The sequence below is a fragment of the Colobus angolensis genome, unplaced genomic scaffold (genome assembly GCF_000951035.1).
Source record: "Colobus angolensis palliatus isolate OR3802 unplaced genomic scaffold, Cang.pa_1.0 Scaffold160, whole genome shotgun sequence".
Classification (NCBI taxonomy): Eukaryota; Metazoa; Chordata; class Mammalia; order Primates; family Cercopithecidae; genus Colobus; species Colobus angolensis.
Window position 1 is genome coordinate 6,242,734 of NW_012114711.1, and position 22,328 is coordinate 6,265,061.

At 38.7% G+C, this 22,328-nt stretch overlaps 1 protein-coding gene across 4 annotated transcripts in view; it reads left to right on the forward strand.

The window, feature by feature from the left end:
• CNTN4 (contactin 4) overlaps nucleotides 1–22,328 on the forward strand; it is a 254,096-nt gene that overhangs the window by 157,965 nt on the left and 73,803 nt on the right. For all 4 annotated transcript variants that reach the window (XM_011937227.1, XM_011937229.1, XM_011937230.1 and 1 more), the window contains one exon: nucleotides 20,890–21,017. In XM_011937227.1, coding sequence (XP_011792617.1) covers nucleotides 20,890–21,017 — 128 coding nt within the window. The remainder of the gene's footprint in view (nucleotides 1–20,889; nucleotides 21,018–22,328) is intronic.

Consider the following 22,328-nt stretch of genomic DNA (forward strand, 5'->3'; position numbering starts at 1 on the left):
GAGCAGATTTATCAAGACAGGGGAATTGCAATAGAGAAAGAGAATTCACTCAGAGCTGGCTGTGTAGGAGACAGGAGTTTTACTATTACTCAAATCATTCTCCCCGAGCATTGGGGTATCAGAGTTTTTAAGGATAATTTGGTGGGTCGGTGGGGAGTCGGGGCATGAGTCAGGAGTTCTGATTGGTTGAGTTGGAGAGGAACACATAGGAAGTCGTAGCTGTCTTCTTGCACTGAGTCAGTTCCTGGGTGGGGGCTATAAAATCAGATGAGCCAGTTTATTGATCTGGGTGGAGCCAGCTGATCCATTGAGTGCAGGGTGTGCAAAATGTCTCAAGGACTGGTCTTGGATTTTATAATAGTAATATTATACCCAAGAGCAGTTTGGGGAGGGCAGAATCTTGTAGCCTCTGGCCTCATGACTCCTAAACCATAATTTCTAATCTTTTGGCTAATTTGTTAGCCTACAAAGGCAGTCTAATTCCCCAGGCAAGAATGGAGTTTGTTGTGGGAAAGGGCTATTGTCTTTGTTTTAAACTATAAACTGAGTTCCTCCCAAAGTTAGTTTCCATTCCAGTGCCCAGGAGTGAACAAGGACAGCTTGGAGGTTAGAAGCAAGATGGAGCTGTTTAGGTCAGATCTCTTTTCACTGTCTCAGTTATAATTCTGCAGTGGCAGTTTCAATATCATTTTTCAGAGGAAGAAACTATACAACTTACCCATGATTAATCAGTAAATTAGTGGCGAATTCAGTAGAAACTAGTGTGTGTATGGGAAACTAGTGTGTGTATGGACACATTCTCAAAGTCTAAATCTGGAAAGAAAGGCATTTTGTTTTTCAAATACCTACTTCAGAGGAGTTTTGCTTTTTTTTTTTTTTTTTTAATGACAAGGATTTTGGTTGAGAATTTACTTAAAATAAAGTGACAAAGTTGTGCTGCCTTTTGTACTTCATGCTGTGCCAGTTAAAAGTGGGGTGGGTCATCTGTCTATGAACCATGACCATTTTCAGTTGAAAGTTAGGGAAGTCTGCCTTATCTCAAAAGCCCTTGCCTTTGGGTTTCTGTTCAGATGGTATCAGCTGGAACAAACAAGCTGAGATTGCATTTGCTGTTTTCTGTGCTAATCTCAAGAACAGTTCCAAAACTGGTTTGTCAGCAGCTGAATGGAACACAGAATCTGTGGGCATGACCATATTTCTCCTCACAAGAAAAATCACTTTTTAAGTTTCTTGGAAGTTGATTACAATGTGCTTTTTGCTCCCTCCTCAAAAATAAGTATCGGAATCTATCATTTTCTGCTTTAGATGTATGCCTAAACAGCCAAAGAAGCGCATCAAAACCAAGGGAAAAAAATGTAGAAAGGCCAACCTAAATGTATACAGGGTATAATCCCTCCACAGACTATAGCTACGCAGACAAAGTGAGATGAAGAACTTGGCAGTTATCTGGATGGTTTTTCCCAGTTTAGTTGATGCACTTGACCGTCCAGAGTTCCTCTTGTTAAGTAATGTTTTGTCTGAATTTTCTGAAAAACAGAAATAGCACTAAAGATGAATCCTGAACTCTGAATAATTGTGTTATAAGTGAGAAAAAACTTTTTGTCATCAGCCACTAAAAGGAAAGTCACAAGAAGAGTCCTCCTCTACCACCACCACCACCACCAGAGCAAACTTGTTTACAGCCTCTCTGACTCATTACTGTGCTAGGTTTTGAACACAGAGAGCAAAAGGACTATGAGCTTATATACTGGTGAGGAGAAAGACAAGGAGGTGGACAGTTATAATCAGGATGAGTACTCATGTTGACCCCCTTCTGATGTTTCAGCCATTTGATGCATCATCTGTGGACACACAGATATTGTTTCCTCTGTATACTCTGTCTCACAAGGGACACTGTGTTCATCACAACTCTTCAGGTTGCAAATGACTGAAATCCAACTCAAACTGGCTTATCAGGCATTTTTGACAACTTTATTGAAGTATAATTTACATTCCATAAAATTCACTCATTTTAAGTGTACAACGCAATGATTTTTAGTAAATGTACTAAGTTTTGCAACTATCGCCATCATCTCATTCTACATTATTTTCATAATATTTCAAAGGGAATCTGCTGGCTCACATATCTGAAAATTTCAGGGTTTGCTGTATGTGCTAAGGGAATATCATCAAGACTTGATTTCTGTTGGTTTCATTCTCAGTCAAGCCATTCCCTGATGAAGTGATGAATGACCCCTAGCGGATTATCTACCATTTTAGTAACCCCAGCAGAAAACATATACCTCTTTTCCAGTTTTTTGAACAAATGTCTTAGGATGACACACATTTATCGTGATTGACCTAGACTAGGTCATGTGTCCACTCCTAAAGCAATCACTTTAACCAAGAGTGTGCGATGCTTTGTCCTTGGCCGTGCCTGTGTCACATGAACACCCCAGCAGCCAGAGAATGGTGTTACAGCCACCCAAAGTACATGGTCTGAAAGTGAGGAGACATGATTTCCCAAAGGAAAATTGGGATTATTATTATTGTTATTACTAGACAAAGAGAAATGGATGCTGGGCAGACAATACAATAGATGTCCAATCCACAGGAAAATTGTGATCAGAGTGATGTTGCTTCTTTCCTTTAGAATCCGCTGTAGTGGTAATCACAGAGTCTTTTATATAGCAAGTACTCACAAAATATCTGTGGATTGATCATTTTAGGCTAAAATATAGAACAGACCAACAATGACAGACTTTTGCTTTCTTATTTTATTGTTGGGGAAGGCTAAAAAAATTAGGAATATCATTAAAATTATTAAAAACTAATAAATTGGGGCTTGTCTGAAAAGCCACATGGGAGCACGATAGTGAGAGAACAGCTGGATGGGTGTCAGAATTCAAAAGCAGATTGCAATCAGACTCTTCCCCTGTGTAGGGCACTGAATACGTATATATACACCCACACACACATACAGTTGATCCTTGAACTGTATGTTAGGGGTTAGGAATACCAACCTTCTGCCCAGAAAGAAATTCACATAGCCGGGCGCGGTGGCTCAAGCCTGTAATCCCAGCACTTTGGGAGGCCGAGACGGGCGGATCACAAGGTCAGGAGATCGAGACCATCCTGGCTAACATGGTGAAACCCCGTCTCTACTAAAAAATACAAAAACTAGCCAGGCGTGGTGGCCGGCACCTGTAGTCCCAGCTACTTGGGAGGCTGAGGCAGGAGAATGGCGTGAACCCAGGAGGCGGAGCTTGCAGTGAGCTGAGATCCGGCCACTGTACTCCAGCCTGGGTGACAGCGAGACTCTGTCTCAAAAAAAAAAAAAAAAAAAAATTCACATATAACTTTTGACTCCCCACAACCTTAACTACCAATAGCATACTGTTTTTGTTGTTGTTGCTGTTGGTTTAAGAGAGACAGTCTTGCTCTGTCACCCAGGCTGGAGTGCAGCAGCATAATCATAGCTCATTTTAACTTCTAACTCCTGGGCTCAAGTGATCCTCTAGCCTCACCTTCCCAAGTAATTGGGACTACAAGTACATGCCCCCACACCCAGCTGATTCTTTCATATTTTTTGTAGAAACAGGGTCTAGCTATGTTGCCCAGGCTAGTCTCAAACTCCTAGGGCTGAGTAATCTTACTGCCTCAGCTTCCCAAAGCACTAGGGTTATAGGCATGAGCCACTGCACCTGGACTAATAGGCCACTATTGACTAGAAAGCCTTAATGATAAACAAACAGTTTATAAACACTTTTTTTTTTTTAATTAAGACAGTCTCACTCTGTTGCCCATGCTAGAGTGGTGCAGTGGCTTGATCCCAGCTCACTGCAGCCTTGACCTCCTGGGCTCAAACAATCCTCCCACCTCAGCCTCCCAGGTGGCTAGGACTACAGGTGCACACCACTATACCTGGCTAATTTTTGTATTTTTTGCATAGATGGGGTTTCACAATGTGCTCAGTCTGGTCTCAAACACCTGGGCTCAAGTAATCCACCCACCTCAGTGTCTCAAAGTGCTGGGATTACAAGCATGAATCACCATGCCCAGCCAATTAACACATATTTTGTATGTTATATGGATTATATGCAGTATCCTTTATTATTTTTTGTTTTTTTGAGACCGAGTCTCACACCATTGCCCAGGCTGGAGTGCAGTGGCGTGATTTTGGCTTACCGCAACCTCTGCCTCCTGGGTTCAAGTGAGTCTCCTGCCTCAGCCTCCCGAGTAGCTAGGATTACAGGTGCCCACCACCATGCCCAGCTAATTTTGTATTTTTAATAGAGACAGGGTTTCACCGTGTTAGCCAGGCTGGTCTCAAACTCCTGACCTCAGGTGATCTTCCCGTCTTGGCCTCCCAAAGTGCTGGGATTACAGGCCTGAGCCACCGTGCCCAGCCTATGCTGTATTCTTACAATAAAGAAAAAAAATGTTATTAAAAAAATCATAAGGAAGAGAAAAATATATTTGCTGTTTGTTAAGTGGAAGTGCATCATCATACAGGTCCTTATCCTCATCCTCCTCAAGTTGAGTAGGCTGAGGTGGAAGAAAATTTGTGTATTTTAGGATTTGCACAGTTCAGACCCATGTAGTTCAAACCTGTGTTGTTCAAGGGTCAAGTGTATGTGTGTGTGTGTGTATATAAATATATATATATATATGACATTTCTTATTGCTCTTTCATCAGAAAAGTAATGCTAGTGAGTGATCTGGAATTCAGTGGTATACCATAAACTGGCAAGAAACCTAGCAAATTGTAATTTATATTCACAAAACACTTTTTTCAAACTATGCAAATCTTTACATCTAACAGAAAAACAATAAACAGCATTCTAGAACCTTTAGAATAAATAATTCAGTAGCAATAGATATGTTAAAGTATATTGTTTATAGAAAGAACCAGAGTTGAAAATTGTGAAGGAACAGCCTGTATTTTAAAGATAAATTTTATACCATTTTTCCTAAAAGGAATATGGTTCACAGCAAATTTTAGACCCATAAAAACTTTATCTTCTAGTGACTTTTAAGGTTCTCTTTCTTGACAGGAACTTCAAGAATGGCAAGATATTTCTTTCTTCCACTTAACTGCAATGTGACTATGAAGATGCTGTAAAAATTTGCAAACTAGGTTGTAAATAGCAGCAATGAAAGCATTAACTCTCATAGCCACATTTCCAGAAGTGCACTTTACATTATGCTGGAGATAGATATTAAGAGATAAACCTGAATGCTTATATAAAAAGTCCAGCCTCCTATTTTCCAAGCACAGTGGTATAATTGCAGCTCTAATTTATGGCATATTTTGTAGGATTGCTGAGTAATTATACAGACCTCCCAATGTTTTATGTTCTTTTCAACTTTGTTTCCCTCTGCTATGTGACCACTACAGAGCGAGTGTCCCTAAATCAGTTATTATTCAGGTTACCTAATTTTTAAAAAAATGAATTTGCTATTAACATCACTTTCTTATATAGCACTGTAACTCATAAATGTTAAAAATCATTCTGCTCCTTAATTTTCCAGCTAACTCATACACACACACACACACACACACACTCACTCCTACATATACACATACAGACACACGCACTCAAAGATTCTAATAAATTCCTGATATTTACCCAATGTAGACATGTCTAACAGTTCTGCATGACTTGATCTAAAATATTGGACACTTCAACAGTGCAACAAAGCATGATTCGTTAAGGATAATACTAACCAATCTCATTTTTAAACTGATTACAGGGATCCAATTTGAATAATTTGCTGCTGTGGATTATTTGGAAACAGTTGTAGCACATTATGTTTGTTGCTTGAGGTTATCAATGTTTTCAGAACACTATCTTCCTTTCATAGTTTTTTTGAGTTTAATATTTATACAAAAGCCCCGTTTACCAGATTTTTCAGTAAATGTGGTGTGCTGATTATTAGAGGAGGATTTGCCAGAAAACTCCTTTACTTACACATAGTGCAAGTATCTTCAGATATTATCCTCTTCTTTGATTTAAGTAGGTCAGGTTCACAATGAACCATTCTCCTCAAACCCCTCCCCTTCATATCCTTATCAAATTCCCTTTATCACTGTCGCATCGAAATTACTACCTTCTACTTTTCCACCAAGACACTTTTAATAATAAGAGCTTCCTGCTCCTTTCTCAAGCTCTTCTCTTTTTCGGTCATCAGCTTCCCCTTGGAATTAGGAAAAAGTCCTTGCAGATTTGGGCTATTAAATAGGAGAGGACTCATATATCAAGTCCTTAAATGTTCTGTCATCATGAGAATTATTTATTGGAACCCATTACCTGTGCGACTTCACAGTTCTTTTTAGATGGTTTGTCTGAAAAGAATAAAGGCTTTTCCTTGAAATGAAATCACTTTCTTTGCTATCTAGGGAAGAAAATAGTTGAGTCTAATCATTTAGAAACGAGAGGAGGATTGCTGTAAGGACTTGAGTTGATCATGGAAATTTCCCCTATGCAAAACAGATCTGAAGGTACAGAAAACATAAAAATAATATCCCTGGGAAGAGAACACCCAAGTATTAACGCCAGCTCATAGCAGGCTTTATTGAGCTTAACAGAAAAAGTAAATACAGCTGACACACCCTCAACACTAAACTTTTTGGTGACATCTCTGTTTATCCCAGACAGTGATTTCTCTATTCAGTTTTGTGATATGGAGATTCTTCCGAAGGCCTGGAAGTGTTCAAAACCATTGTGCATAGCCTCGTTTTGGGGGAGAATGTTATAATTTGCCTCCGAATCCTAAGTAATCTGTGACCTCTACCCACACATCAAGAAAGGTTAGAAATCAGTCCTAATCCCAGGAATTGTCATCATTGTCTCTAAAATTCTAAAGACTAAATGAATTTTAATCCAATAATCAACATATTTAATGTGTGCCTGTTTGTATATAAAGGACTGTGTAAAATGATAGGGAGACCAAGAGATGGATACGACCTGGGATTTGAGTTCTGGAAATAATTTGGGTAAGTGCGGTGATGATATATTGAGGCAGTGTAACATTAATGCCACGTGAGTAGATTCGGCAGCTTTGGAAGGTCGTGAATTGGCCATTATGCGATTTGCCCAACACAGTTTATACTTACTCATACCATTGTAAGAGGAAGTTGATCATGGGAGAATGGTTGAAATAGATATGTGTTTCACAAGGTACAAGATTGGCACTTCTCCAAGTACTCAGATCATCTCGGACGGTACACAGTATACAGACATTAAAAAGCACTGAGCAACATAGTTCTCTTACACTCCTTCTGAGAATATCAAGGGGAAACTCATGATTGGTCCTAGCGTGTCTGAACACTTTTGAAATCCTCAGTAATCCCTCTTTTACCAAAAAAAAAAAAAAAAAAAAAAAAGTAGTTCCTAGGCTGAGAATCCTAGGAGACAAGTTTACCTAGCTAGAATCTAATACCTTAGGTGTGTTTTTACCACATTTTTTTTAATGATTACCACTATTTATGGCAAGTGGATACTGGTTTCCATGTATCATAGCAACATCAAGTTTCCTATTTTCTTTAATTTTGAACTTTGTACCATTTAAAAAATATTGTGACTATTGGTTATTAGAATGATACTGAAAATAACAACAGAAATGATCATTGCAGCTAACAATTACTAGTTGTTTACCATGCACCATCACAGTTATAAATGTTTCACAGGAATTTTACATTTAACCTTCTCACAAAAAAACCTATGAAATTGAGGTGCTCATTAATTATGACCCCCATTTTAGAGATGGCAGTCTGGAGCCCAGAGACGTTGAGACTCCCAAGTCACATGTCTAGCAGATAGAGAGGCAAAGATTTAGGCTCTCTGGCAGTACATGAATATGGCCGAAATGGAGACATGTCAGGAGTTCAGGAAAGCTTAGAATGGATGACTGTTGGTGATACTGAGTTTCTGTGCTTCCCAGAAGGCAAAGATGCAGCTACTTTAGAGGGTAGGGAGAGACCTTGGGGATTTTAAGTGAACCTTGACAGTGGTGTTCTATCGTGATAAGTGAATGAACTAGTAGATTCCACTTTAGTTTTCTCTCTTAGAAATATTATAAAGTTCTGGTATAAGGGCTTGAAGCAAATAAAGCGTGATCCTGAAATCACCAAAGAGTTGCGAATTGGGTGCACAATTAAAACATTTTTTTGTTTCTGGCGTGGCCAATATTGCTATTTGTCTTGCAGAAACCTCTTCTCTTTACCAAATTATATAATCTATATAGTGGGCCCCCCTTTCTAATTAATAATTAATATTGTCTTCCAGGCATTTTAGTTACCAAGTGGTAAAGGAAGCTTCTGTGATTTCAACTTCAAGTTATTTTTCACGTATTCTTTACTTTTGCTTCTGCTTTCAGACACATTAAAAGGGACACAGATTTCTGAATATTAGGAAAAGCTATTTCGACAAGTAAAATTAGAAAGAAAACAGAAAAAAAAAGAGAGAACTATTTAATTATATCCAAAGATCTAATGGCAAATTTAAAGAAAATCTCTGAAATGTGATTACCTTTTTTACTTCTCGTTTTCTTTCTTTCCTATACCCTCCAACACTGTAGGATGGCAGGGTAGGAAGGGTACAGGCTGTATGGTGAGCCCTGAGCTCAAAACTCCACTCTATTTCTTACAAATTACATTGACCTTGGATGTTTTAATTTGCTTCTCTGGATTTCATTTTTCTTAACTGAAAAATGAGGATAATGATACTCCTCAGAATTGTGCAGATTAAATGAGATAATAAATACAAGCAGCCAACAGCACCCAATAGGATGTTGTAGGTGCTTAATAAACTTCGTAAGCATCTCCTTGTGCCCAACACTCAACTTAGTATATTTACAGTTTTCCTCTGGGTCTCTTGGTCCATTTCTGTCCATGTCTTCTTTATTTCTAATTATTTCTAGAGATAGCTGCACTTTGTTATTAAACTGTTCTTTTACAAGCTACTCTACTGTCCTGATTTTGTTATATAAAACTTCCTGAGTGCCTTATATATTTTAATAAGTTTTTTAGCATTATAAAAGTTATATTACTTATTATGATGCTTTGGTAAAAGTATATGGAAGTATAGAAAATAGCAAATAATATTGCTTTAAATAATATTACTTTCCTGTCCTTACCCCCATTCATCCTCACAATGCCTTATGGAATTATGTTGAAATTGTCTCAGGTCCTAAATTCTCAGAAGAAAGGAATTCTAAATCTTATATTAATGGAAACATGGAGAGATCTTGCATCAATTAAATATAGCAATTTAAGAAACAAATTTTAGACAAAATGACATCCAAATGTGTCCTTTACTTTATTTCCTTTTCCCAAAGACATGGTGTTTTCAGTGTTATGTGTTTACCATGTGAATAAATAAAATCACAAAATTTTACCAGCCCAAGAAAAGTATATCTCATGTTCATCATGCACTGTGTCACAAAGAATAATTAAAATTAACTCTGTGATGTTTAATACTCATCCAGCCCCAGGCAGCGAGTTATTTCCAGGTTATTTTAAAGGGCTTTCAAACTGTTGTTCAGAGGAAGTTAAACCTGGATCAAACCAGGTTAAACAAACACAAGTTTATTTTTTCTTTTGAGCAAGGCTGCAGACAAGGGCAATAGGGTCTGAACGCAGCTTGTTCTTCAGGTGGCCTGAAATGCACAGGTTGTTCAGCGGTTTATCAAACTCAAATCTTACAACGGAAAGCAAATTATCTCTAAGGAAACTTTGTCACCAGGGTGTCTGTTCAATAGTGATGTCTATTGCTGTCACAGAGACTACATAGAAAGATCAATGACAGATTTGCCTGAAATTACCCCGGAGTAGATGTCTCTCTATTGACCTACATTTAAATTTGTTATCCAAAATACTTTTTTTTTTCTTAAGATGGGGAGCAAAGCCATCTTCTCGGGGTCTCAATTGACTCTTTATGAATTGCACATGACCACAAAACAATATCTCTTTCTTTCTGTAATTCAAAATAATTCATTCCTTCTCATCATGCTGAGAATTTCCACGTATCTTTTGAAATCAAGTATGTAAACTTGGGCAAATTTCAGTTAAAAGTTAAAATACCTTTTGAATTTTATTAAAAGAGATAGCCAAGGAAATTCAGAGCAAAACAAGTCTTTTTTTTTTTTCTTTTCAGAGAAAAGTCTTGGTGTTATTTGCTATCAGGTAGGTCTGTAGCATACAGCCTACCCATGCCAATAGGCTTTTCTAATTTCTCAACTGGCACAAAGCCAGGGACCCCTGTACTGCATCCATATGTCAGCTCTTGCGGTCACAGGCTAATTCTCCTGTTGATAGGTTGAATATATGAATCTTTATCCTTGTCTCTTCATTGCCACCTCTCCACTCCTTCCACATTGTGACTATTTCTTGGGCATTGTATTCCACAATTATGCTGTATTGCTGTTGCCTCAAGGGCAAGTAAAGACAATGCCTTTCTCATAAGCAGTTCAACTTCCAGGCAGAACAGCTTAGAAAACCATAGGTTGCCATTTTGGTGTAGACCCTGCCCTGTCTAATTTTGGTTATAATTTTAATACTAAAGTAATTATTTATTGCTTGGCCAGAGTAACAAGAAAAATATCAAATGGGAGATGTAGTTTAATCCAATCAACAAACTGGGTTAATTACAGAAGAAATTAAAATTGCAGGCAGGCCCTAATCTTTTTTTTCCTACTGGACTTTTATTATTTTGTACATTACCCATTACTACCCCCAAACTGTCTTTTATACTCCTCATTTGATTGTTGCTGTATCACTGAGAGAGCAATAATTGCAAGTCTCTGTTAGCTGCTGTTGGGGAAAGACCAAGCCTTCTACAGACTGGAAGGAGGCTGAGCAGTGGGCATGGGAGGTGGTGCCAGGCCCACAGAAGCAGAACCCCTCCTCCGTATCACTCCCTCTGCCCCTGTCTAAGGGCTTCAAACAAGGGTTAACAGCCTTGGGGGGTTTTCTCTCTTGATACCTGTTACAGGTTAAACAGTATCCCTGTAAAAATCATATTCACCCAGAGTCTCAAAATGTGACCTTATTTGGGGCCTTTGCAGATGTAATCAAGTTAAGATGAGGTCGTACTGGATTGCATAGGCCCTAATCCAATGACTGATGTCCTTATATAAGGAGAGGGAAATTTGGATACAGAGGGAAGACAACGTAAAGAAACACACATCCGCACCATGTGATGATGGAAACAGAGATTGAAGTGATGCCTCTGCAAGACGTGGAACACCAAAAAAAAGGGCCAACAGCCACCAGAAGCTGAGAGAGAAACAAAGGTTTCTCCCACAGAGTCTGTAGCAACAACCAACCTGGACAATACCTTCATGTCAGACTGCCATCCTCCACCACTTCCAGAGTATAAATCTTTATTGTTGTAAAGCACCTGGTTTGCGGTGTGTCGCTATGGCAGCCATAGGAAGCTACTACCACACCACACCCATTGTCCCCTCCCACTCCATTGCTCTGTTCTCTCTGTCCAGTATGTCTGGAGTGGAAACATTGAAGAGGGGGTAGATTGTGTCCTTATAACCATAGGCTACCCTAAATCCCTGCCCCATGTACTCAGGCACATGCTGCTGCTGCTTTAAAGTCAGGGTTCACAGTCTCCGAGGCCTGCAGGGGCCTGGTAGGAACATTAAAGAGAGGTTCAAGCCAGGAATGGATGGGAGCTAGAAAGCCCACGATCTGCTCAAAGGGGCTGCTGCCTGCCTCCTCCAGCCTATTGGTACCCTGAGAGGATATGTTGCCAGTGTTGCCCTGTCTTCCCCTATGTCACAATTAGCCAGGAATAGGCTTTTATATGAAATCACACAATTATTTGATTTTTATTTTAATTGTGTAGAAAAAGCAAGTACCTCTGTGGCTGTGAAGTTCCTCTGGTCTATTAACAAGGCGCTCGCTGACACGTGCCCAATTCTGTCCTGCCTTATGGTGTACGAGAGACCTTTGGTTGGGGGATGCCTGTCTAACCACCCTCATTCTAGGGCATTGCTGATGGCGCCTGGGGTCAGCAGTCTTTCCTTCCTGGAGCCAGGCCTCCTGTGACAGCTCTGCCATCCTCCCCTCTGCCATCCTCCCAGTTTGCTTGAGCTGAGAAGTAGTCTTAACGAAATGTAAGTTAGTCGTTCACCCCTTGCAGAGTTCAATTAACAAGAGTGAGGTCTGATATAGAGAAAGTGATTTATTCCAAAGCTAGCTTGAGGGAAGAAATACAGGTGTCCTGCCTTAAGTGTACCACTTCACTTTTGGAACAGAAAGCGGGTACTTTGAAAAGGTAGAGGAGGTAGCAAGCAAAACATGTGATACTCTGGTGCCTTATCTACTAGGTGGTCAAGCTTGTGACTGCTGGCACCTTCATGGACAGGACTAGGCTGCAAACTCACCAGGTAGGAAGGGGTTTCATATCTCTTGAGGCAGTCTCCTGGTGGGAGGGAGTTTTGTAAAATTGAGGCAGCCTCCCAGTGGGTGAAAATTTCTTTCTGGAGCGCCTAAGCACATAGTTAGATGAACTTGCCCTGTAGGGAGTGTCTGGTAAAGGGGAGGTAAAAGGCTATATTTGCATTTCTAAAGGGCTAAGTAGGAAGTAGGGGACCAGGGGAATGAGAAAAAAAGAGAGAGAGAAAAATAATTAAACCATCTCAGAAAAATGGGGCTACTTGGTGACAGTAGCAATAATAATTTAAACTATGTTTGGGATTTTGTAATAAATTTTAGCTCTTCAGGAGTCTAGCCTCCCTTGTAATGTGTAAATCTGTTGTTTCACTTTCAGGCTTTCAACTTTCAAACATGTTTTCTAGAACTGATCATGTATAAAAGAGAGTAGAAGCCTCTTAAAGCCCTTTGAGTTTTTTTTTTTTTAATTGCACATAATTTTAAGTGAGCTACTTTATTCTTCATCTAACAATAATAAAGATGATTTAAAATTTAACAAAACAGTTTGTCACTTTTTAATGTATTTTGTTTGTTTCTTGAAAGGAAATGATCACTGCATAATTTCTTTCTCTGCAGAAGGGGAGAACTGGTTTTCTAAGTTGTATTCTAAAGGGATTTATTTCTAAGGAAGTGTTCCAGTGCGACTTAAAGGCAAGCAAGGATATGCTGTCTCCCTCTACAGCAGTTAGGCTTCCTGTTGAGCTGCTCAGGAAAATCATAGGTCTCCATTTTGGGATAATCCTCCTCTTCTGGGTGATAGAGTGAAGTTGGCAGCTTTTGTCATGTGTTACTAAAGCCCCCCCAAAAGAAAAGATCAGCATTTTTAAAGGTCCTGTGTCCCCAGACTGGTTTTGATTTATAGGACTGAGAATGTCAACTCTTCAATGGCTGCAACCCAGAGCCTCATATGAAGAAAGAGAGATTCAGTTTATCTCATGAGTCCAGATTTGTTCCTATCCTCTGTGGATCCAAAATCTCCAAATGACAGTGAGGGAAAAACTGCTTCTCTCTGCTCTAGGTAATTTACTGTGTTGTGAATTAGATGACCTCTTTTCATGTAGGGAAAATTAAGTCTTGTGTCACATCTTTATTTTTACTACTTGCTCCTTTATCATCTTTGACTTTTCTCTGTTACCATCAATAATTTAAAAAGGGCCCACAGGTAGGTCAGGACTAACCTATTCTAAGCCAAGAACAGATGTACATTTTCAATTCTTTTTATCTTACTCCATCACTATTCGTAAGTATTAGGAGGAGCTCAAAGTTCAATATCACCCTAATAGCTACAAGTCAGTCAGTAGTCTAAATTGAGGAAACCAAGATGAGATGGACCATAAAGGAAACTTTGAAATCTCATCCAGAAACAAACATGAAAATAAAGCTATTGAAGCTGCGTTGTTGTCTGAGGTAATACCCGACGTTTGACATCTCATGTCAAGAAAATTAAGGACACGGACACACACAAGGAGTGAGTTTAGAGCCGAAGTTTAATAGGCAAAAGAAAGAGAAAGGAGAACAGCTCCCTCTCTTGCAAGAGAGAGGAAAGTCCAAATGGGACTTCCGGCTTGTGTTGGAGAACACCGGATTTCATAGACAGGCTTGAGGAGGCGGTATCTGATTTACACAGGGCCCAAAGACCAGGTGTGACGTTTATATAACTCGTGGGGAAGCTGGCTGGCCCACCCTAATATTAAGCAAATGAGGTCTTTGCCTGGCCAGCACCACCAGGCCAGCACCACCATGTTGTCTACTTCTTGCTGTACACATGGCTGGCAAAGAGAAGGGAAGATGGAGCCACTATTTTAAGCATGCCTAGTCCCAGGTAGTCTTTTCCTATTGGCACAGCTGCCAGCATTCACCCATGAAAGCTTCAAGCTTGCTTGTCTATGTCTGCAGCTCGATTTTACAAGCTGCTGTTTGTTAGAAAAGAAAATGATTTGGGGGCTGTTTTTCATTAAAAGGAAAACCTTACCGAGGACTCCCATACCCTCACTATCTGCCTAAATAATTTCTTCTTAACTCCTATATCACTATCCTTGGACTGGGTTTGGGTACTATATTCATATTTAAAAAAGAATGTAATATTAATGGAAAAACCATTTTTCTAAGTTGGTAGAGGATCCAAATTGAAAGGAAGAAAATATCTAAGTATTTATATTGAGTTGCATCTCAAAATTTCCTTGAGCTAGCCAAATTTGTACCCCAAGGCCAAATGCTAGCTTTATGGCTTATTTCTGGCTTATAAAAATCCCATAAAACATTGGCCGGGTGTGGTGGCTCACTCCTGGAGTTCGAGCACTTTGGAAGGCTGAGGCCCTCAGATCACTTGAGGTCAGAAGTTTGAGACCAGCCTGGCCTACATGGTGAAACCCCATCTCTACAAAAAATACAAAATATTAGCTAGATGTGGGGGTGCACACCTAGCTACCAGGGAGGCTGAGGCAAGAGAATCACATGTATCTGGGAGGTGGAGGTTGCAGTGAGCCGAGATCGTGCCACTGCACTCCAGCCTGGGTGACACAGCAAGACTCTGTCAAAAAAAAAAAAAAATCCCATAAAACACATTAAAAGCAACAGGTCAAATTGTATACTTAGCCTTTGTATGCAGAAAGATATAGCCAAAATTATGTGATACAGCTGTGTGTGAAACTGTGTGGTTTTTCTTGCATTACAGATAGCATTCATCAATCTTCTACCAAAAAGTTCTGTCGAGGCAGTTATCACAGAATCATCCTCAGAATCCATTCCCTCCATTCTACTTTTACTACCACTATCACGTGAACAGGTTCAGTAATTTCTTGGAAAGACTGCACTCTTCCTGTTGTAAGGGCTGGAAAGTCAATTTCTAATATCTTAAATTATTGGCTTATATGACTGAGGCATCCAAGGTGTTGACTTCCACCATGGACAGAAATGGGCTCAAAAATGTCATAAGGTCTCTGCTTCTCTTTCTCTTTCTCTTTCTCTTGGGCTCTGTTTCTTTGCTTGGCTTCCTTAAGGCATGCTTTCTCTATATGGTAGGCAAAATAATTGCCAACAATTCTAGATTCCCATCTTCTAAATTTAACAATCCCAGCAGAAAGAGATTGTTTTCCCAAAGAGCTCATGGTTTTGATGGCATGGTTCTACACCAATCACTACAGACAAAAGGATAGGGTCTCCTGACTGGCCAGCTCTGGGTCCCTGCCCATCTTTATACCTAGATAGTTTGTGAAACAGCTTTCCCATTGAAAACAGTAATGCTCATTTTACTGTGCACTTATAGAAATGTGTATGTTATCGTGTAGAACACACTGGCATTATTTCTAGATATATAATTATCAAAAGTAATGATTTATTATGAGCTTCTTGAGAACAGAAACAATAATTTCACATCACTAAAAAATAGCACAAAGCCTAATATATAGGAGGTATTTAGTAAAGAACTATGAATAAATGAGTTCAATATATCATCTCCCTTCGGTGTCTATTTGGTGTCACCCATATGCTTTGTGAGGCATCATGATGTGTTGTAGGACTTCAGAGTGGCAGAACTACTCAGCAGTTGTCTTAGCCTTAACAGAATCCTTTGTAATTGCTTGAAACAATGGGTCTAGGAAGGCACAGAGCTTCACTTAATAGAACATGTGACTAACCCTGGTTTATTCATGACATATGAATAGACTGTCTCACTGACATATGCCCAAGTACCTGTCCTGCCTGGTGCATTTTACGTGTCAGGCATCATTCTAAGCACTGCACATATTTACAACAGCTCTATGAGATATATATGGTTACTTTTATTATCCCATTTTTACAAACAAGGAAACTGAGTTACAGAGAGATTAACTTGCCCAAAGTCACACAACTCCTAAGCAGTAAAAGCATGATTTGAGCCTAGACAGTTTAGTTCCAGAGTTTATGTTCTTAGTTACTACACTGTATTGCTTATATAAAGAAGTGGTTGAGTTTCTCAAAAGAATAGTTTATCAAACTTCACATTACCCCCACATTTGGATAATAGTAAGAATAAGTGGTCACAGCAATATGATGTGATTTAATGAAGTCTACTGACAATTACCCCTTCTACAAATGATCTCCCTCACTGTCCTTCTCTCATCTGGAGTTCTAAAAGAGTTAGGCTCTTACCTCTTCGCAAATAACAATGGGAGAGTTAAGACCCTAAACAAATATCAGGCACTGAAATCTTTAAAATTAATAATAAAACAGTTTATAGAATTATTTTATAATTTCACAAGGCCCATAGGAAATTGGACAGGGAAACTCTGAGGACAAGGGACAAAGAGAGCCTTGTACTAAGACTGTTAAAAGCTAGCTGGGTTTTATGCAGTGCAGATACCAAAAGTAGGAAGCAGGGATGGAAATGATGGTAGGGAAAACATTTGAAGAGTGTGGAGCACTTTAAGTTACAAAATTTTGACCTATCTTATCTCATTATAGAAGAAGGGATTTTAAAAACTGAATTAGACTAGCAGTTCTCAACTGGGGTGATTTTGACCCCCAGGGTATCTTTGACAATCTCTGGAGACATTTTTGATTGTCATGACTTGGGGAAGGGTTAGACCTATGGGAGTCCAGTGGGCACAGGCCAAGGATGCTGCCCATTATCCCCACTAGGACAAATAATTGTTCAGTCCAAAATGTCATCAGTGCCAAGGTTGAGAAACTGTCTCAGAGCTTGCATAAGTAACTTGGCAATGCAATATACTTGACAAGTTTCAGAGTCAAGGCTAGAATCCAAGTCATCTGATGACAAATCCTTTAATTGTTTCCGTATTCATTTCCTTCAGCATGTCAGAGTTTGATACAAGCGATGGCTTCAGGTTTTTGGAATGGTCATGATACTATTTTTAATGGTATAAGTTATTAGTAGGTGTTTTTGCTTTTAAAGAGTCATCTCACCCCTTAGAATATTTAATATGCTCCAAGCCAGTGTTACCTCATGGAAGATAAGCCCATACATAAAACATAAATGTCACCTTACATATTTAATTCTCATATGCCAGCATTTCACAATTTCTAGCAAATTATTTTATAAATGGAATGTGACTAACTCCTTTAAAACTATTTTTGTTATTATTGAGGTAATTAAGATTTGTTCACCACTCTGTTTTTGTCAATGCATCTGCTCCTTGGCAAATGAGGTATCAGATGGTCTTTATTGAGCAACTGTTATATGCGTATCTGTGATGTGAATGAACAAAAGGCCTTCTTGTCTGTGTCTTTTTTTTTAGCCAGAGTTTTGATTTAGCTTATGCTAAATTATTTTTTTAATTGTAGCTTTGAGACATTTTATTATAAGAAGTTGGTAGTCATCTATGTAAACTAATAAAAACTTAAAATTCATCATACATTTACTTATTTTTTTTACCTTGATCTTCTAGTAAATGTTTAGCTTCATAAATTTTGGCTGCTATGTAAGAACATTCTCCTGTATCTGAGTGATGTGATTTAAGAGAATAATTTGTTTATGAGCATCTCTTGTTCTTTCTTTATTGGCAGGAAGATTTGCACCTCTGCTTCTTATCTTGTCATGTTGGGTTCAGACATCTCTGTAATAGCCATCATTGAGGGCAGATTTCAGTAGACTTTGAAAAACTTGTTTTATCTGAGGCTCCATATGCTTCCTGGTTTGCAAAATATAATGACCCGCAAATCCTTCAACAGCAATGGTTAGGCCTAACAGTTACCACCTCATTGGCCATGGCTCCAGCTCGGCTCCCTTGCCTCCACCAGGAGCATGGGTCACCCCAGCCCAAAGGCCAAGGCCTCCAATGCCAGGCCTCTGCCAGAAAGCAACATAGGCACCGTCAGCAGGTACAAACTGCCCAACCACAGGTGCCCTCGTGCCCTGTCTGCATCTTGTACCTTGAATTGGGATGACTCAGTTAATTTGCGTATTGATTTCAAATTGTCAGAAATAACAGTCAAAATACAAAAATAAGGCTGATTTAATTACTATGTTAAAAGAAAATATATCAAAATGATGTTGTCCAATGTTTCCTATACATACAAATGACCAAATAAGAGAACACATATATATTTTTTTTTTTTTGAGATAAGTTCTCACTCTGTCTCCTAGGATGGAGTGTAGTGGTGCCATCTTGGCTCACTGCAACCTCCACCTCCTAGATTCAAGCCATCCTCCCACCTCAGCCCCCCAAGTAGTTGGAACTATAAGCACAAGCCAGCACACCTGGCTAACTTTTGTATTTTTTGTAGAGACAGGGTTTTGCCATGTTGCCCAGGCTGGTCTCAAACTCCTGAGCTCAAGTGATCCTCCTGCCTCAGCCCCCCAAAGTGCTAGAATTACAGGCGTGAGCCACCACACCCAGCCTAGCAAACACAATTTTAAAGATGAAAGAGAACCACTGCCTAGTAAATATCAGGAAACACCTAGGGATCTTACTGACCCTATCTTACCTAATTCTTGCTATCAGTCTATAAGATGGACATTGTTAGTTCTATTTCATAGAAGAGGAAGTAAAAACTGAGAAAGTTAAGTAAGTTGCCTTTAGTGGTACAGCTAGAAACGACAGCACTGGAATGTGAACTCCCACCCCTCTGATTCCAAAATTATTTGTAGAGTTCTTCTGCCTTCATACCCTCTCGTCAGATTGAGTCATAGATCTGGACCGGGTCTCCGGGAAGACTGCAGCTTCTCCATCCATAAAAGCCTTCACAAAAGTATATGCAGCATTTGTAACCCAGTGCATTTACATCTTCACCTATGTTTTTAAAATACTTACTCAAAAGTTCTATGAAGTGAGATCCCATCCTAGACCCCTTGTTTCAGAGATTTGAAAGGACTCTGTTAAGTCTAGCGCTGGTGCCCAAGTAGTTCAACCACTCTGAATTCATACAACATATTATCGATTTTTCCCTTAGGTTATTTATTTATTCATGTATTCACTCAGCCACTAAAGAAATATTTCTAGTATCTACTACATGCCATCCTGTGTACTAGACCCAAGAGGTTCAGTCGTAAGACGAACACCATCCATGCCCTCAGAGATGCTACCATTCCATGTGATAAGACAACTAACAAGCAAGCAAACAAAATTTCCAGATTGAATTTAGTGGGAAAAAATAAAGTGGCTCCAGGAAAACAGGGAGACAGGGAGACCCACTGTAAACAGTGAATTGGGAAAGATCTATAAGGAAAAACTGCCTCTACGCTGAGATCCTGAAGGTGAGAAGGTGACAGCTATGTCCAGATACACAGAAGTGTGTTCAAAGCTGGCAGAACAGCAAGTGCAAAGGCCCTGAAGTGGGAAGGATTTCTAATACACTAGGAATATGCAGAAGGCCAGTGTGACTAGAGTTCACTGAAGAGTAGAGAGATTAGAACAAAATAGTAAGCAAGAGAGGCTTTTTAAAAAGCTAGATCCATTAGGCTTTATAATAAGGCTGCAGCAGGAAAATTTTTCAGAATGCAATGGCAGAGCCAAGGATATAGCTTTAAGCCAGGAGAGTGATATAATCTGATTTAAATTTTGAAAGATCATCTGGCCACTGACTGAAGAATGGATCTGACGGACAAGAGTAGAAATAGGCAGACCAATTAGGAGGCTATTTTGATGGACTAGGTGAGAAGGAGGGAGTGGAAGAGATGGAAAGATGTAGGCAGATTTGAAATAAAAGAGAAATTTAACAAACATTTACCTTGAATGAGCTATCTGTGTACATTTTTTATTTCTCTCACAAGCCTCTAAGCCAAGCTGTCTGTCTTACTCATCTTTGTATTTTCCTACTTCTCTTCTGGTAGTCACGTTGAAAACAGAGTTCTTTAAAAATTCTTCCTCTTCCAGATTTTGCATCTGTCCACAAAAACATTTTCTTCCCTGCAGAAAGTAGATGTTTGTCCCTAACTGTGGGGCCTGAGGTTTGCCATCCACATTTGCTATTCTGCCAAAGTCACACTGAGTTGTGGAATATATTAATTTTTTTTAAGTTCAGTTTTTATATCTCATTAAAAATGTATTGGCTGACATATTTCAGAAATAAATATGTTTAATAATACCTCATTTAATTTAAGGCTCTCATTTAGAAAAAAACACTTTCAATGAAAAGACTTAAATTGATTTATCAAGGGATTTTTTTCTTATTCCTCATTAGCAGTTATAAGACTAATGGTGATCTACCATAAGCCTTCCCTTTGCCTAATGTGGTTAGAGCTACCAAATAGAAATTGTCACAACCTATCGAATATTTATAATGGTATTCCAACTGGCTGTTGAGACCATTTTAGCAAGAAAAGAATTAAAAACTCTAAACTAGTCACATATCTCAATTATGTTTATGTATATGTAGACAAATACCCTAAATAAAGATGAGGCTGTCAAATAACGTAGCAATGATTTATGGTTTGAACAATGACAGAATAACAGAAAAAAATTGCAATAAGTCATATGAGATAAATTTCACCATTTTTGGTTCATTTACTTTGATTTCAGAATTACCGTTTCTGAAGATGGAAACCTCAGAATCATCAACGTTACTAAATCAGATGCTGGGAGTTACACCTGTATAGCCACTAACCATTTTGGAACTGCTAGCAGTACTGGAAACTTGGTAGTGAAAGGTAATGGCTAACCTAAAGAATTCAAATATTAATATATGTGTCCTCATGTCTAATAATGTAATCTATAGAGGTGGCATCATTCATATTAATAGATACAGATATCACTGTATTGCTAAATTAATTCATCACAGCAAACATGATATGATTAATAATTCTTAGAAAACTGCTGGTAATGAATATGACTGAAAGACTATCTTATTTCAGAATCATCCAATACAATTTTGAGAATTATAGCCATTGTATCTATTATAGTATTGTAACTAATGTTATCTTCAATCCTTTAATTAAATTTCTTTCAAGTCTCTATAGATTTGAAATTCATGTCTAGGAACACTATTCCAACAAATTAAAAACTCAAGACTCATGTACTATTTTTAGCAAACGTTGCTTAAACAATGACATTGGTAATTTTTAAGATAGCTGTCCCGTTTATTCAGAGATATGGATGTGGCTTATTATACTAATAAAAGGCTTTGATCACCTCTGTGCTTTGCCTTAGTCACTCAGCGAACCTTGTCAGTTTTAAGGAAATAAAATTCCCATATACCATAGCCTGGGTGATTTATAATTTTTGCAACAGAAAGTCCTTTATGCTGTTAGCAAAGCACACGAGTGAAACTATTTCAATATTAGCTTCATGGCACAGGCTGGAAGTGCTAAGTAACCACTGAAAAGGAGAAAATCTTAATTTACATTTCATTTGCATGTCTTTCACTTTATATATTGCCGTGTCATAGGATTTTTGAGTTGAAGGGAACTTGGCAATGATTTGACTGAAGAAGATGAGGCTCAGGTTGGTGGTTCTCTCAAGGTCCCGAGTAGCTGAAGGAGACCTGAACCCAGATCCTGAATCTGAGTTCTTCTTGATTCTTTATGCTGCACCAGGAAATTTTTTTACCCATTCTTCCTGTTTCTGAGTAATTTATACAGATGAGTCATATCATATTATTTCCTTCTTGCCCATTTGTAGCTCCCTTTGTGAGGACAGATGAAGGCAAATACAAATACCAAAAAAATTGCCTTTAATTTAAAGAAGAAAACTACAGATTACCTAATTGTGTATTTTAGGTACTTTAAAAGTTGGAGATGTACTACTGTTTCAGGAAGTCTTCTTATCATTAACATACTTGACTATGCAGATAGAAAATTGGAAGTCCAAGAGTTAGAACTAAATATATGTTTAGATTGATTCCAACTGTTTCAGTCTATTAATTACGACCTCAGAGCACTAGCATCAGTGTATGACTGACTGCTTGTTCACTCTGTTTCGTGGGCAAAGGAAAAAGAGGTTAGATGATATTTGTAAAGCAC